This window comes from Mustela lutreola, chromosome 6 (genome assembly GCF_030435805.1).
Source record: "Mustela lutreola isolate mMusLut2 chromosome 6, mMusLut2.pri, whole genome shotgun sequence".
NCBI lineage: Eukaryota > Metazoa > Chordata > Mammalia > Carnivora > Mustelidae > Mustela > Mustela lutreola.
In genome coordinates this window covers 124,553,725-124,571,140 of record NC_081295.1, presented here as the reverse complement: position 1 = coordinate 124,571,140, position 17,416 = coordinate 124,553,725, and the positions used below count along the sequence as shown (strand labels likewise).

The 17,416-nt window shown below is 48.8% G+C and overlaps 1 protein-coding gene across 2 annotated transcripts; it reads right to left on the bottom strand.

Annotated features, from left to right (window-relative positions):
- Positions 1 to 103: 103 nt before the first annotated feature.
- On the bottom strand, positions 104 to 16,740 carry DHX16 (DEAH-box helicase 16). 2 transcript variants are annotated; one of them, XM_059179044.1, is made up of 20 exons: positions 16,331 to 16,740; positions 14,468 to 14,712; positions 14,207 to 14,369; positions 13,829 to 13,885; positions 9,439 to 9,693; positions 9,042 to 9,245; positions 8,773 to 8,964; positions 7,806 to 7,916; positions 7,530 to 7,645; positions 5,554 to 5,764; positions 5,264 to 5,362; positions 4,994 to 5,146; positions 3,408 to 3,548; positions 3,064 to 3,226; positions 2,842 to 2,960; positions 2,660 to 2,727; positions 1,570 to 1,732; positions 1,323 to 1,475; positions 849 to 1,022; positions 104 to 335 (listed from the first exon to the last, which is right to left on the bottom strand). In XM_059179044.1, exons 1-20 carry the CDS (start codon positions 16,736 to 16,738, stop codon positions 207 to 209), a joined length of 3,324 nt encoding a protein of 1,107 aa, XP_059035027.1. In that variant the 5' UTR covers positions 16,739 to 16,740; the 3' UTR covers positions 104 to 206. The 2 variants fall into 2 exon arrangements, with proteins under 2 accessions (XP_059035027.1, XP_059035026.1); XM_059179043.1 differs by having other exon boundaries at positions 1,314 to 1,475; positions 16,331 to 16,739.
- Positions 16,741 to 17,416: the final 676 nt, after the last annotated feature.

Genomic DNA, 17,416 nt, shown 5'->3' with positions numbered 1-17,416 from the left:
TCCTTGGGGTTGTGAGTTCAAGCCCCATGCTGAGCATGGAGGCTACTTAAAATAATAATTCTTTCTCTTTCAAATCTTTTTTAAAAAATAAAATATAAATCAATTAAAATTTAAAGTTCCCACAAGCTTTATTCCAAAAATGTACATTAAATAATGTTACAGAAGGAAAAGGAGGGGTGCTAGGTTCTGTTTGTGTCCCCTTCTCTTTACCCTAGCTCTTCTCGTGTCTTGCCTATCTTTTTTGGCATTTTCTTAGAATGGGGATCTTCTAGTTCCTTGGCTTTATAATAGTGAGGAGCCACCTCCAGAAGCCAACTGCTCTCAATTTCCAGTACCTACAAGAGGAGAGAAAAAGTCAGTAGAGTTCCCCTTTTTCCAACCTACACTCTAGTGTTTGTGTAATCAGAAAAGTTTATTTCTTCCACCTTTGACTACAGGGCTAGGGGCAAGGTGCCAGGCTCTAATACTATATACTCCAAGGGCAGACATAACCTTTACATGTCATTCAGGATCCCCAGTAAACTATCCCTAAACTAGGTTTTTTACCTAGTCGTAAAGTACACTCAGGACAGAGACTACATCTGCTTTGTTCACCATTCTTACCCCAGCATCTGAAACACCAAGGTACTAGGCATTCAAATATGTACTGAATGAATATGCAGTTCTTAAATCTCAGTAGATGCTGACATAGCTGTTGAGAGAAGGCCTTTCTATTTTATCCTGCCTTAAAGCAAAGTGTTTTCCTATTTCTCTGCTGGTCTCAGCAACCTGAACCTGGGTTTTTAGCTTGTTAGGATCCTACCTCCCCCCACATCTGCACCATCCTGGGCAAGGGAAGGTCCCCTCACCTGTCTCATGAACTCCTTGGTGGTCAAGACAAGTTCATGGTAGAGCAGCCAACGTGGCTGTTCATCAAACAGGGAGGAGTTGGGGTGGATGAACACTGTCTGCTGCTGTTTGACTGTGCGATAGCCACTACGAGTCAACCGGGCCGTGTGGTAAAAGTAACCAGCTGTGATGGCCTGAGAGAAAGACAAGAAAGAAAGTCAACCAGAAAGCCACACATGCAGGGAACCTAAGCACTCACTACCTTTTTAGTTCAGGCTTCTGGAGAACTCAAAAGGTAAGGAATGCGTGAAGAACCCCCTGGGAATGACCCTTCAGGAGTCTGGTGAAGAAAGCACAGAAAAGCATGCCTTCTCCAGGGGAAGAGGGCACATCCTCAGGCTGAAGGGACTGCTTCAGGCCCCCAGAGCAGCTCACTCTGTAGATGGAGAGTGTGTGGGGAACAGGGAGGCTGAAAAAAAGCTGACCTTGCGTACACGGATATAGTCCCCCTGGCAAGAGCTGAGACCAACTTCCACACGTTCCAAGAGCCCCTCCAGCTGTTCCCTCACATCCCGGGCTCGGCGCATTGATCTGAACTGCACAAAGTTCTCATAGCACCACTGGGAAGAGTAACCACTCTCAGCCCACTGTGAAGATGGTTAAAAAAAAGTGGGACTTAAGTATATAGCAGAACCAGAGTCCCCCGTGTCTCCCTCAATCCCATCAGCCAAGCCCAGTGACCTGCGTATAAACGTTCAGCAGAACCAGGTGGTCTCCACCAGGGAGGAAAAAGTTGACACGGGCATTGTCGGCATGCACAACCTTGTCTTTGGGTCGGTAGAAGATGGAGTTGTTGACAGACAGCATGGCAGCCACCGTCAGGATCTCTTCTGAACAGCTGTACCTGGGGCCGGAAGGGCAAAGCATGAGGGTCCAAAGGAAGGCATACAGGAACAGATACATGCATGGTAAGGGGAGAAGTGATCACTGTGTGCGGATGTGTCCTCACATGGAGATTGCCATTAACGGCTACAATTCAGGGCGGACAGATTTGGGTGGTGGTGGGCTGGAGGTGAAACAATTGCGGGGAGGCTATCCATGGCGAGAGCAGGAAAGCGCTGAGGACTTCTGAGGGTAGGAAGGACTTCTGTAGGAGGAAGGGATGTATTATGTGCATCAGGAAAAGACAGCACTTCAAGTTCACTAATGACCTCTGACCTCTACTACGGCAGAGGAATGGCATTTAAAGGTGGCCCCTCCACAACTACATCTAAGTGTTACAGTCCAAAACCTCAGGAATGAGAAAGTCCCCAAACCAGTCCACACACAACACTCCTCACAGGTGCTAAGTCTTCCACATCCATTCATGCCCCCCAATTTTCTATTTGTCAATCTTACTCATTTGATTAGTATTTTACTGCCCCTTGTGAGCCTCAAAAGGGGCACTAAGAGTTTTCTAGTAACTTATTTGTTAAAGAATACAGCAAGGAGGGGCGCCTGGGTGGCTCAGTGGGTTAAGCCGCTGCCTTCGGCTCAAGTCATGATCTCAGGGTCCTGGGATTGAGCCCCGCATCAGACTCTCTGCTCAGCAGGGAGCCTGCTTCCTCCTCTCTCTCTCTGCCTACCTCTCTGCCTGCTTGTTATCTCTCTCTGTCAAATAAATAAATAAAATCTTTAAAAAAAAAAAAAAAAAAAAAAAGAATACAGCAAGGAGAAAAAGGAAAAAGACCAAGATAACAAAGAAGGCCCCAAGAGAGAAGGAAGCAAAGCCAGTTTGTGTGCTGGGGGCCTGGCCAGAGTGGCAGGGGTGGGAGTGGGGTGTGGCACTTACTTCTCAGAGGCCAGGATCATTTTAGATAGCATGGGGTCCACCGGTAGCTCTGCCATCTTCCGTCCAGACTAAGGAGAGGAAAAAGAGTTGAGGCCAGTCCTCCCTCAGGAGTCCCTCCACCACTCAAGAAGTCACCCCAACCCCCTCATCCTGCTCCTGCCCATGCTTCCCTCCCACCTTACCGTGGTGAGCTCCCCGAGGTGGTTGAGGGCTCCCAGAGCATACAGCTGCTCCAAAGCCAGCAGAAGGGTCTCATATGGTGGAGGATCCAGGAAATCAAAGTGCATTAGATCATGGATCCCTGAAGAAAGATGTGAGGGTGTAGAACAGCTTCTCTGCAGGGATCAGTGACTCCAGCCCCTCCTCCCTCCTCTCTTCAGGAGGACTGGGGGACCCCAAATAACCTAAGCTCTTGAGCAGCAACACGACATTGCCCAGGCTGGTCCTCTGGATCTCCGGCACCGTGGTTTCCTCCAGCTCATGCTGATAGGCCCAGGCAGTATACAGGCGGAAGCACTTCCCAGCAGCCACCCGACCTGCCCGACCAGCCCGTTGATTGGCTGAGGCCTACAAAGAAAGGAGAGGCAGGCATGGCTGACAACTGGAGAGAGAACAGAGAAGAAGCAATACTTATGCAAGAAATCTGAGAGGATGTAGGCTGCTTTTTCCCTGTCCTCTAAGAAGCTCCCACAGGCTTTAGAACTGAACCCTTCCCATGGAGACATTGTTGAAGCCCAAGCAGGCTGACCTTGCTGCAGGGTGTGACAGTGAGGGATTCCATGCCTGTGCGAGGGTTGTAGCTCTTCTGCTTACAGAACCCTGGATCCAGTACGTAAATGATGCCTTCAATGGTGAGTGATGTCTCAGCGATGTTTGTTGCCACAACCACCTGAGTGACAGGATGTATAGTCACCTGGAGACCCCACCCACCAAAATTACCTAGAAAAAGTATTCCTGGAAGATTCTAGTAGAGAGGCAGGTGCAGATAAGGGACAGGAACTGAAGGAATTAGGGTCTAAAGTCAGGAGAGGGGACAAGCCAGGCAGGAGCAAGCGAGAGTAGGGATGAACAGGGACATAATGTGGAAAGGACATGGGAGCAGGGTTAGAACTGTTTTCAGAGATGGGAGAGGGGTCCAGGTCCCTGGCTCCCATCTTTCCCACCAGCACTTTCACATTCATCCTCATCCAGGACTTCCTGCAAGAGGCTTCTCATGTGTCTCCCTGCCTCTACTCCTGGCCCTGCTTACCTAAACTCATCATTCTGGCATCTGGATGGCCTCAAAAACATCAGCCTGTCACATCACTAATCCCAGCTGTCAATGGCTTCCTGTTCTACTTGAGAACTATATTCAAACCCCTTGAAGCCCTGAATCCTCTAGCCCTGGCTACCTTTCTGACCTCCTCTCTAAGTACTATGGGCTCCTTGCCTCCACTCCTCCTCCACTCCTGCTGCTCCCTGGCTGGTCTGAGCACACTCCTCCCTCGGGTCCTTCCCACTAGTTGTTCCCTCCACCGGACACACTTTACCTCCAGATATCAGCAAGGCTCCCTCCCTCACTGGGTTCCCTTTCACCTTACTGGAGAAGGAGAGATCTTCCCTACATCCTGAGGAAAACACCTTCTGCCATTCCTCACTACCACTCCTCTGGAGTCAGTCTCCATTTCCCCATTTTGCATGGTATCTCTCCATAGCACTGGTCACGAATCAGCATTGTGTATTTACATGTCCAGTGTCTCCTAACTTACGTTAGACTATAAGCTCTGAGAGGCTAGGAACTTTGTTCTGTTCTTCATTGTATCTTCATTCCCTAGAACAGTACCTGGCACGTGGGAGGAGCTCATTAAATATTTGCTGAATGGAAGTTACATCTTTGCTCAAAACCCTTTGATTGCCATCCAATCCAATCGTCTCAAGTTCAAATGCTTCCAACTGCTCTCAATCTAATCTCAGTTCAGAGTTGTTTTCACCATGTGAACATTCCCCTTAATCTTCTAGATTACACTCTGACCTCAAACATACCTTAGGCTTTGCTTTGGAATTCCCTACCTTTTTTCTTAAAGATACAGATAAAATCCCACCTTTCAGCACACCAAGGACTTCCCCTCTCCTCTGCACCTCCACGGTACTGACTTAGCGGGTCACGTTATTTGGGTGTGTCTCAGTTCATGCTGAATTCATCCTCTCTCCAGCTCTGGAAGCGGGGGACTACTACTGAGCCTTGTGGCTGCAGCAGGCCCAGGACAGATCCTGCACAGGGCAGGCACATACTCTCTTTTTCACTATTAGTTGTGTGAACTATAGGGGTGAAAAATGTGGGTTTCTCCAACTGACCTTTCGTGCCCCAGGGGGTGTGGGCTGGAAGATACGAGCCTGTATGTCAGAAGGCAGGTTGGCATAAATGGGTAACACCAAGAGCTCCCGGATTTTGGAGCCCAGGCGGCGGCAGCGATCCTGGAGCATCTCACAGGCGGCCTCAATCTCCTCCTGGATTTGGGATGGAGACAGCAGTACAGGTCCCAAAGTGACACAAGGCCCACCTGGAAGTTCTGTCTTCCCCTGGGATACATCACCACCACCACTCCCAACCCCACCATCTCACACCTGTCCTGTCAGGAACACCAGGATATCCCCAGGGGGCTGGGTCACATGGATCTGCAGCACAGACACTACACAAGCTTCCAGGTAGTCAGCCTCTGGAGCCTAGGCAGAAGCAGGAGAGGGGTCACAGGAAGGCCATCTCTTTGGGAAACCTTTTCTCCCAACTCAATAACCAGTTTGTCCTAGTGCCCTTTTGGACTCTCCATTTTCCCCTTCCCTCCCTGGGACAACCTTCTCCAAAGGCCCATGGTTTGCTGCCTAGCACTTAAACCCACCCTCCCTGAGGGAAGCACCTTGGTATAGAAGATGTCAACTGGAAACCTGCGTCCAGGGATTCGGAAGACAGGGGCATCATCAAAGAAGGTGGAAAAACGGGCAGTGTCCAGAGTGGCTGAAGCCACCAAGACCTTCAGCTCAGGCCGGAAGCGAGCAACATCTTTGATTAACCCAAAGAGAATGTCTGTGTGTAGGGTCCGTTCGTGAGCCTCATCTACCATCACCACACTAGGGAAAGAACAGGAGAGCAGTGAGCCTGGAAAGCTGGCCAGGAGAAGACAAGAGGGTCCCCTGGATGAGGGCACAGAGGAAGCAAAGAGCCCAAAGGTGAATGTGGGAATGTGGGAGGATGGATCCAAAGAGAAGCCAATCACCCCAGCTAAGGAAGACCAACAGAAAGTTAAAGAAGGCCAAGACCCCACAGTCTGCAGCTTATCCCAGCCTGGGAAGACAACAACAGCCAAGATTTGGAGGTTGGAAGCCAAGGCCAAGACAAGTCAGACATCCTTTCTGGGTTAGAGTCATGGGTCTGTTAGAGTCAGCAGAAGTAAGAGTATCTGTTTTAAAGCGGAAAAAAGTGAGAGCTCTTTTATTCAAAAGAGGCCCTGCTGGGAAGGTCCCCTGGGCCACCATAATTCAAACACCCTGTGAGCTGTTGGCATCCCTGTTGGCCCTGCTGCCTCCTTCTGGGGAGAGGGCCCAGGTCAGCCTTTCAATCCCAGCCTGAGAGAGCTCTCCAGAATTTTTGGTCTTCTCCTTAATTATCCCGGTGCTGCATCTTCTTTATCCTCATTCAAATCTCTGGATTTCCAAGTGACAGGCAAGCCTGCATCAGCTCACTCCTGACTATGCTGGTGAAGTCCCTATCTGTTCCACAAAGCAGGCTGGTTTGATGGGAAAACCCTATACCCAAACACTCTTGTACTGGCTAGCCTTCCTCGGGTTCTGAAATATTTGCAAGGGATGTGAAGGCTCAAATCGTATTTGTCCTATTGCTCCATTTGTGATCTCCTAAGACCAGAACTTCACAGCCTCCTGAGAGTTGAGAAAGCACATACTGCTTGGCTGGCCTGACCCCACCACCAGCCACGCACCATCCCTTCTCCTCTTAAACACATGTTCATCCAAGCCCTGCCTGGCCAACACCAGCACTGAGAACTCACTATTCACAGACCAAGCCACTCCAAGACCTGGGCCAGAGGCCCAAGAGTGACGGCCCCAGCACACCGACAGCCCCTCCAATCTCCACCACTCTTGACTTCTTAGTATTGCCCTGAAATCTGTCTCCCTGTAACCTCTCCCATGGTTGTTAGTTGCACTCTCTAGCATCATGTGAAACAAGTCTGAATTCTTTGTCCATGTAACAGCCCGCCCCTAGAACAAGGATGTCTCCCTGAGTTTCTCCACTCTACGCTGAACATTCTAAGAATCTTCAAAGAGTCTTCATGTGGCTTTTTAAGTCTCCACAGCACCACTCTACCATCCTGGTGTTTTCTAAATTGTGGAAGCAATGGGCAGAGGACTTCTCTGCCTCTCTTCTACCCCATCTCCATGATACCTGCAGGCCAGTCCTACGACTATCCACACCATAAAAGATTCAAGATGGGCGCCTGGGTGGCTCAGTGGGTTAAGCCGCTGCCTTCGGCTCAGGTCATGATCTCAGGGTCCTGGGATCGAGTCACGCATCGGGCTCTCTGCTCAGCAGGGAGCCTGCTTCCCTCTCTCTCTCTCTCTCTCTCTCTGCCTGCCTCTCCGACTACTTGTGATTTCTCTCTGTCAAATAAATAAATAAAATCTTTAAAAAAAAAGATTCAAGAACTGGTGGGCCAGTCAGAAGACAAAGGCCAAACTAGCTGGATGAGAAGAAAGAAGAGAAAGGCCAGAGAATAAAGGAGCAGCACCTGTAGGAAGGTGCTGAAGGGGAGGAAGGCAATAGACTGGGTGGAAGAGAGGGCAGTGGCTCTCTTGTGGGAGACAGGGACCCTTTGTGTACCTGTAACTTGCAAGGTCAGGTTCAGAGAGGAACTCCCTGAGGAGCATCCCATCTGTCATGTAGCGGAGGACAGTTCGCTCTGATGTGCAGTCCTCAAAGCGGATGCTGTAGCCAACCTGTCAAAAGGGCCATTAAGATTGGACACTCCCTGAAGGGAGTGCAGGGCTAGGGGAGAAGGGATCAGTGCCTGGACCTGTGGTGTGAAGCCCTGCACAGTGTGGGCTACGTCCCAGACCCTAGAGTCTCCCCTCCCCTCTCCATCCCCGCAGATCTCACCTCATTCCCAAGCTTCACACCCATCTCCCGGGCCACACGGGCAGCCACACTCATGGCTGCCACTCTCCGGGGCTGGGTGCAGGCAATCTTCATTCCCTTCCTTGTATAACCCTGAATGACAAAAGAAGAGGTTTTTCCTTGGCTAAATATGCTTCCGGGGCTGGGGGAATGGGAAGGTGCACCTGGGTGACTCAGTCAGTTAAGCGTCTGCCTTTGGCTCAGGTCATGAACCCGGAGTTCTGGGATGAGGCCCACATGGGGCTCCCCTTGCTTCTCCCTTTCCCTCTGCTCCCCCCACCCCTGCTCATGCTCTCTCAAATAAATAAAACCCTTAATAAATAAATATGCTCCTGGGGCCCAGAATAATTTAGAGAAAGAAAGTATAAATGTACAACAGGGCAGGGGGAAAGGAGGGAACAGACAGAAAGTGAAAAACAGACTACCAGGGCAAACACATAGGAGGGCAGACCTTAGGGCCCTCAAGGGTGTCCTCACCCAGCCCCGAGAGTTCCAGCCTTTTGAGTGATCACAATCAGGCTCAGCTACACCAGAACTAGAAAAAGACCAGCTGGGGCAGACCCAGAAACAAAGGGGAACAAAAGAAGGTGAAAAAGCAGGAAACCAAGTCCTCTGACTCCTTGTTCTTGGCCCTTGCGGATGTGATGGCTGAGCTGGTTGGTGTGGTGGTGTGGTGTGGTGTGGGAAGGTCCCCAGGCCACCATCTACCTGTCTACAGGTCTTTCCAACAGGAACGCTGGAACTAGGCACAGACACAGTGACAGAAGTGAGAAAAGAAACATGAAAAGGGTTTGTCCTTATTCTTAAGAAACTCACAATTTAGCGGAAAAGACTAAAGACGGAGAAGGTAGTACGTACCCACTCAAAATAACATGTAAAAGGAGGACTGACAGGACTGTGCTTGTCAAGGATCAGGGCTCAGCAACTTGGAGGGCATGGATGACTGTACCTCCTCAAAGAGATACTGTGGAATCTGGGTGGTCTTCCCGGAGCCCGTCTCACCCTCGATGATGAGGACCTGATGATTAGCAATAGCAGCCAGGAGCTCCTCGCGGAAAGGGAACACTGGGAGGCTGCGGCGGACAGCCTGGATGGACTCCTTCTGCTGGGCCTGGGTGGGGGGCGGTGGGCCCGATGGCTCCTGAGGAGAAAGAGGGGTGTGAGCTTCAGGGCTGGCTTCCCAACCTCCTTAGAATGTCCCAGAGTTCTCCTGCTCACCTCATCGCCCTGGAGCTGAGAGGCCCGGACAAACTCGATGGTCTCCTCTTCCTCCAGCACCAGCTGATACTTGGGCTCCTGAGAGGCAGCATCTCGGGCTCCAAACTTCAGGGATGCTGCCCCCAGCCGGGCCTCCTCCCAGCGTCGCTGCTCCTCTCCAGGGGCTCCTGATTCCTCCTCCACTAGATCCACAGCTCGTGCTGGCTGTGGAAAGAAGGATGTGTGAAGACAGAAGATGCCCTCTTCCCAAGCCTCACCTTCCCAGTCACTACTCACTCCCACATGCAGGGAAAGGGAAGACAAGGAAGGGGTCAGCCAAGGCACTGACTAATGCTCTGAAGACTTCCCTCCCCTTGGCTTGGGAAGCAGGGCTGAAGTGGACTCTGCTTTGCCTCACCTGGCCTCGGGTCTCCTCTGGCATGTGGTAACGATTGGTGGCCTCCAGCTTCTCCTGCTCCCCAGCTGCCCGGTACTCTCGGGCCAGATCCCGAACTCGCCGCTTGTATTTGAGCTCCCGCTGTTCATGTCGGCTCAGCTCCACATCCCCAAAAAGGAACTCCTCATCAGCCAGCTCAGCCTCCAGGTCCTCAAGCTTCTCTCGCTCCCGCTTAGCCAAGTACTCTCGGCGGGATTTCTTCCGTAGCTCAGGAACCTGGGTTAGGACAGGGCAGCCAAATCTTCACCTCGAAACCCTTTTCCTTACCTATCCATAAGAGTGACAAGTTCCCTGATAGGCCAGCAGTGTCCTTTGGCAATTTCCAACCTGACTAATGGTGTGCCCCAAGCTGGGCCTGTCTGAAAGCCACTATCTTCTAGCAGCATGATCCAGCTGGAAGGTCCTTCTGGACAGCCTCACCATCTTTGTCAACATAGATACACTAAAGCAATTATCTGAATATTTTAGATTTTATTTTTACTATTTTATTCAACTTAGTGGAAAGAAGGAAAACTAGGGGCGCCTGGGTGGCTCAGTGGGTTAAGCCGCTGCCTTCGGCTCAGGTCATGATCTCAGGGTCCTGGGATCGAGTCCCGCATCGGGCTCTCTGCTCAGCAGGGAGCCTGCTTCCCTCTCTCTCTCTCTCTCTGCCTGCCTCTCCATCTACTTGTGATTTCTCTCTGTCAAATAAATAAATAAAATCTTTAAAAAAAAAAAAAAAAAAAAAAAAAAAAAAAAAAAAGAAGGAAAACTAAAGGGCTTAATACCAGCATTTAGAAGCACAGGTCTCAAACTGAAAACAAGTGAGACTATTAGAAACCACTGGATGTGCCAACAGGAGGTCAACTTCAGTCTCAGATGTTCCATGGTCTGAAATCAAATGACTACAGTTTGGAAAAAGGGGAAAAACACACTATATACAAAAATCTGGAAGTATAGCATCAGAGAGTATTTCTGTAAGGCAAGATGTAATCAGAAATGCTTAGCCTCTGGGACTAACTTCTCCCTGCCTCATACAATGTATCATCTGGCTTCTACATGCTTCCTTTGACAGGAGCTTTTCAGGACACATTATGGATGACAGTAAAAGACTGGCCACAACCTTAAGGCCTTTCTCAGCTCTCACCATGAGCCCTCCCACTGTGGCAACACTGTCTTCCCTGTGATCAAAACAATCTCCTCTACTGTAGTGGCAAAATTTCATCAGGTCCTCTCCTTTGGTGCCTCAATTCTGTTTAATTGCTTGGCTTCTGTTTATTCTATGAAGACTTTTTTTTCTTTTTTCTTTTTTAAGATTTTATTTATTTATTTGACAGAGAGAGATCACAAATAGGCAGAGAGGCAGGCAGAGACAGAGAGAGGGGGAAGCAGACTCCCCACCAAGCAGAGAGCCTGATCTGGGGCTCAATCCCAGGACCCTGGGATCATGACCTGAGCCGAAGACAGAGGCTTTAACCCAGTGAGCCACCCAGGCGCCCCTGAAGACTTTTTTTTAAAGGGTTTTATTTATTTGACAGAGAGAAACACAGCAAAAGAGAGAACACAAGCAGGGGGAGTGGGAGAGGGAGAAGCAGGCCTCCCGCTGAGTGGGGAGGCTGATGTGGGGCCTGATCCCAAGACCCCAGGACTCCAGGATCATGACCTGAGCCAAAGGCAGACACTTAACGACTGAGCCACCCAGGCGCCCCTATTCTACGAAGACTTAAAAGGAGTTTAAGTTCATGATATAATCTAAGTACCATAATCAAATACTTTTTCAACTTGATGGAGGAAGCAGATGGATGTTCTTTTAAAATACAGGCAAAAAAACCCCACCAAAACCAAAAACGGGCAATTTAAGGGGCACCTGGCTGACTCAAAACAGCATATAACTCCTGATCTCGGGGTCTTGAGTTTGAGCACCACACTGGGTATAGAGATTACTAATAAAACAACAACAACAACAACAACAAACCCAACTCAGGCAATTCGAGTACAAAAAGAAAAATGATATGCAACTATAAAATACTGAGAAATAAAAATGCATGAGTTCAATGTGACAAACACACACAAAAAAAATGGGAAAAAAAGGTTTTGTTACCAGTGAGGTGACTGTTACATCAAACTCCTTTCTCTCAAAATTAGTAAATAACATTTGCCCCGCCTTCATTTTTAAAAGATTTTTAAAAATTATTATTTATTATTTTTAGAGAGAAAGACAGCATGAGTGGGCAGGGACAGAGGGAGAAAGAGAATACCAAGCAGACTCTGCACTGAGCTTAGAGCCTAACACAGGATTCAATCTCCCAACCCTGAGATCATGACATGAGCTGAAATCAAGTCAGATGCTTAACTGACTAAGCCACCCAGGTGCCCCATTTGTGCTGCCTTTTAAGATGGAATTATAGCTTATTCCTAGTTTTTTTTTTTTTTTTTTAAGTCTTGTTTATTTGGGGTGCCTGGGAGCTCAGATGGTTAAGCATCTGCCTTCTGCTCAGGTCATCATCTCAGGTCCTGGGATCGAGGCCCACATCTGGCTCCCTGCTCTGTGGGAAGTCTGCTTCTTTTCCCTCTCCCTGCCTCTCCCTCTGGTTGTGTTCTCTCACTCTCTCAATTGAATAAATAACATCTTGAAAAAAAAAGATTTATTTATTTGAGAGAGAGAGAGCAACACAAGCAGGGGGAGGGAAGAAGACAAGGGAGAAGAAGAGAAGCGGACTTCTCCCTGAGGGCAGAGCCCCATGTGGAGCTGAATCTCACCACCCTGAGACCATGACCTGAGCCAAAATCAGAGTCTGATGCTTAAATGCCTGTATCACCCAAGGTGTCCTGCTCATTCCTAGTTAGGGAAAAGCTCTTCTTTACATAAAAAGATCAGCCAATAAATGTAGAAGGAATGTCATACTCCAAAAATCATCTTTTTGCAATCCCAAAAAGTGAAACAGCCGACTTTGGAAAGGATTAGTAGTGGTTATACTAAAACCATTAGATGAAAGGCTGTTGACAGGAACACTACCTGCACCAACAGGTACACAGTCAGTGTGTTCCCCCGATGTGGTGTAATGTGAAGGGCACATTGCCACCCAAGAAGTGCTCCTGTCACAACTTTTTAATCTGAGCTGACGCAAGATTTAGACCCAACTTTAAAGGAAGCACAGGGCATAGAAGAACTCAACACAAGATAAGAGTCAGAAAAATCCAGAATGTGGGGCACGGTACAAGACGATAGAGAGAGAGAATAGGAAACAAATAAACGTAAGAAACTGAACCACCAGATACAATGCATGAAACTTGCCTTCCAGTTTGGAAAGAGCAGTTACTAAAGACATTTTGGGGAAATTTTATTGTGGACAGGTTCCTCACTGGTACATGAGAATGACTGTCCATCTTTGGGGGCATGACAATGACACTGTGGTCTTGGAGGACAATGTCTTCATTCTTAGGAGATACATGCTGATGGGATAAAATGCCGTGATGTCTAAACTCTTTCAAAAAGTTTAGAAAGAAAAAAAAAAAGTTTAGAAAGAAAAAGCCCACACTTACAAATACTATACATAATATTAGCCATTTCTAAATCTGAATAGTTTATATGGGTGTTTATTATACTCCTCTCTTAACTTCCCTGTTTGTTTGGAAGTTTTCATGACTGAAAAGGAAAGAATAAATTCTGGCAAATAAAAACATTACACCCATACTGACAGATAGCTCAGAAGTCTCTGACCACAGCCATTTTGTGGGGTGGGTCATGAGATGGCTCAGTCAGGAGAGACCTGACTTCCACTAGGCCATTTTTAGGACACCAGGAGTCTCAAAATTCTTTTGAGAATCCGAAGTATAACCTTATGTGGGATGACCGGGCCGTTGGAAAAACTGTCTACCCTACCAGAACTCACACCACGACAAGTTCAGTTTAGGAATTACAAGGGCTATATCCCCATTCAGAGAGAAGAAACTCAGGAAACCAGGGGAAGATTATAAGACCATGTTTGGGATAGAGGGATTAGGTGGTAGGAAGGTTTTTGGAATTGGGTGTGCCCAAGCTGACTGGACAGCACACACCTCGGCAGTGGGACAGCTGCCCTGCCCCTGTCCTCCAGCCATCCTCTTAGATGTTCCAGCTGACTTCTGATTACATCTCCTTAAGTCTTAGGGAAAGCCCACATCTCCCTCATGAACATAGTGTGATTCAGATCCTAAGGAGTAAGAAGGTTTGTGGGCAGCTTCTTTTCCTCTACAACTTAAGTTTGTCCTTGGCAGGTTCGTGGCAACACAGATCTGACAAGCCATCAGCATCCCGACTATATTTCCTTTGTGTCCTTTTTCCCCCACCCCAGGCCTTCTGATAGTTGGTTTCCTGGGCACTAGGACTCACCATGGCTTTCCGGTCTTCCTCAGCCATCTTGAGGCGCTTCTGAGCCTCTTCATATGCCTAGGAGAAGAAAACAAGGGTTGGAGGGCTGTGAGGTCAAAATCTCCCACAGCCATTGCTCCTCTAGAATCACAAGGCTCATTCGGATATACCACTGTATAAAGAAATGGCCCTTTTCAGTGAGGAATCTCTAGGGCTACAGGTTCGGCAAAAGGCTGCCATAGCCAGAGGACCCAGAAGGGTCCTCATACTATAGAGATGGACACCACCAGAGGCCATCCTGGTCTTCCCAGAGATCACTATCTCTCCAATCACACCAAACCTCAGATTTGACCAAGGGAGTCTTCCCAGGGTTTCATACAACATGCTGCTCCTATGCACCTTCTTGTCTGACCGCTCCAGGACATTGCGAGTTCGATCCTTGTCCCGCTGCCGAACCCGCTCGGCGAAGGCATCACGTTCCTCCAAGTCCTGAAGGCGCTCTCGCTCAGTCCGCTCCCACTCATCCTCCGACTCTGGCTTCTCAGTCTGCTGTTTACTCCCCCTGCAGTCCAGCCCAAAGGATTACATGAGGCCTCCTAGGAAGCTTATCAAGTCCCTTCATCCTCTGGTGCATCCCTTCTCACGCTGCTTCTGACTTACCCTGCCTTTCGCTTCCCTTTCTCAGAAATCTTCTCCTCCTCTTCTTCCTCCTCATGACATTTCTTCCTGAGGTGTTTCCGTTTTTTACGCTTCTTCTGGAGACTGCTCCCGGCTCTACCTACAGTCTCCTCACTGCTCTCCTCACTGTCTTCCAGCAATTTATAGGATCGGTTCTTCTCCAGCAGGGCTCGGGCCTCTCGCTCAGCCACCCGAGCTGGCTTCTCTACCACTGCCTTCTGTGGTACCTATCAGAAGGGAAGACAATGGGATATGAGCAACTCCTGATCTCTGCCAACCCACTCTGCCCCATTCCAAATTTAAGGAATGACCTGATCTTGGGGCGCTTGGGTGGCTCAGTAGGTTAAGCCTCTGCCTTCGGCTCGGGTCATGGTTCTAGGGTCCTGGGATCAAGCCCCACATTGGGCTTTCTGTTCAGCAGGGAGCCTGCTTCCCCTCCTTTCTCTCTGCTTGCCTCACTGCCTACTTGTGATCTCTTGCTGTCAGTTAATAAATTTAAAAAATAATCTTTAAAAAAAAAAAAAAAAGGAATGACCTGATCTTAAACCAGCCTTCACTGTCTCTTTTCCCTATGGCTTCACCCCATGTTCAACAGCCTGAATTGGGCCTCTCAGCTTTGAACCTCCTTGCAATCATTTACTTACCAAACATTTACTGAATGACACCTTCAAAGCCAGTAATGCCCGATCAAGTCCTTCTCCTGCTGCATTGCTCTGACACTGACTCTCCTGCCCACTTTCACTCATGAGAACCCACCAAATAACTCAGGATAATCTCCCTATCTCAAGATCCTTAACTTAATCACATCTGCAATTTTTTTTTTTTTTTTTTTTTTTTTTTTTTTTTTTTTTTTTGGTCACGTAAAAAAATCTGTCTGATGCATCAGGTACCTGTCTCCTAGGGACCAAGGACACAGGAATAAACAAAAGACAACAATCCCTGCCTTCATGGAGTTTATTTTACATTCTCAAAACCAACTCTCAATTGTTCAGCCTCTGTGCTTCCTCATAACTAAGCTATCCCTATGCAAGAACTGATATGCTATAAGGATTGGTTTGCAGAAGCCTGGCACTGTACCAGATTCCAGGATACATGCTAAACAGATTTACATAACATCTTATCCTCATACCACTTAGGTTCTAAACTCATCTCCCACCAGGCACCATTTGTGACATATGTGACAATTAAAGCAGGCTATATGCCATTCTGTGAACATGCTGGACACTTTCACTCTTCCATATGCTTAAATAAGCACTTGTTCTGTAAGGAGGGAGAAATACAAAGACAAGAAATACAGAGTCCTGTCCTCCAGTAGTTAATCTTTACAGCTTTATTCCCAACCCCTTCTCTACCAGACAGATTTTGGGGAATCTTTGGGCTTCCTTCCCCTGAGCACTACCCATACCTTCTCTGCCCTTCCACAGCACTTCTCACACATCTTTTCTACTGCCTCATTATTCAAAGCGTAGCCTGTAGACCATCGGATTCACCTGGAAACTAGTTAGAAATGTAAAAACTAAGATCCCATCCCAAAACCACCTAATCGGAATCTACATTTTAATAAGGGTCCTGGATGAGTAGCATGCATATTAAAGTTCAAGAAACACTGCTCTATAACACTTAACCCTCCTTGAACTTCTCCCCAGAACTGGACGTCCAGCACCTAGCACAGTACCCAGGCGACAGTGGACAAAAGTTAGGTGCTTGGGTACTGAGATTACTTAATTCTCGGAAGGACGTTAGCCCAACCTCACCTGCACAAATAACCTGGGGCCCCTGCCCTGCTCCACCTCCTCCCCCGCCGCTCCCACTCTTGGCACCGCCCCACGCCGCCCCTCTCAACACCTTGTTCCAGAGCCTCAGGGCGAAGTCCCGGGCTGGTCCGCTGAGGTCCAGGGTATCGGTGTCTCGCAGACGCTGCACAAACTCCTCGGCCGAGGCGCAGCGCTGCGCGGTACCAATTAGGAACTGCGCTACATGCCGCTCGCTCAGCCCCAGCACCGAGTGCAGCTCGTCCTGCACCCAGCGTTCCAGCCCACCCGGCGTCGCCATGGTGACCCACGCTGCCCCGTTCCTGGCCCTGAACTGTCTCCAGTAGTCACGCTGGCGGCTGGGGCCGTCGGAGGCCTGGAGCCTGGAGCCCTGGGATGGAGTCTGAGTTCCGTGAAGGACCTGTCTTAGAACCTTGGGGCTCGGTTTCCGACAGCCCGAAAACGTCTTCCCGAACCGCGAAAACCGGAAGTGGCCTGCCATTTCCGGCTTAAGCACTATGGTGGCCGAGCGAGTTCAAACTTTACGGAACCTCACGTGAAGCTCGGGGCAAAACGTTTCATTTCCGCCTCCACTAAGTCTCTCTGTCGCCCTCTGATGGCTAGTCTGTGGATTCCCTCGCTTATTCATTCATTCAACAAATGCTGTGTGCTAAGCACAATTTTAGTTGCTGGGGATATGGCAAAGAACTAATCAGACAAAAACCCCTTAATGAAGGCGGGGTGGGAGGGGGGAGAAGATACATAATAAATAAAACCTGTAAGTCCTATGGAGCCAAATATAATGCAAGGTTTGTGCGTGTTGGTGGGAGATAATATCTCAAGTTGGAAGGTTAGGTCCGTGCTGATGAAGGATTACCTCATGCTGATTGCGAGTACCGGCCCCTGCGACAGGAATGAATACACGTAGACGTAACCAAGGACCTCCAAGCAGGAAGAAACAGGATGGGGGGGGGGGGACAAAAGTGCCCTCTTTTCTTGGTGCTCTCAGAAAGTTATCTTTTAAAAAAGATTGTATTCATTTATTAGAGAGAGTGAGCTCGAGTGGGGTACAGGGCAGAGGGAGAAGCAGACTCTCCACCGAGCAGGGAGCAGGGAGCCGGATGACCTGAGCCGACTGAAGCACCCAGACGCCCCATAAAGTTATTTTTAAAAACCTCCA

Coding starts and splice junctions, on each gene's coding strand:
- DHX16 (XM_059179043.1), bottom strand. CDS start 16,738: ATGGCAGGCCACTTCCGGTTTTCGCGGTTCGGGAAGACGTTTTCGGGC. Junction 14,713..16,330: donor CCCTGAGGCTCTGGAACAAG/GTGTTGAGAGGG, acceptor CCCTTCTGATAG/GTACCACAGAAGGCAGTGGT. Junction 1,476..1,569: donor TGCTGAACGTTTATACGCAG/GTCACTGGGCTT, acceptor CCATCTTCACAG/TGGGCTGAGAGTGGTTACTC.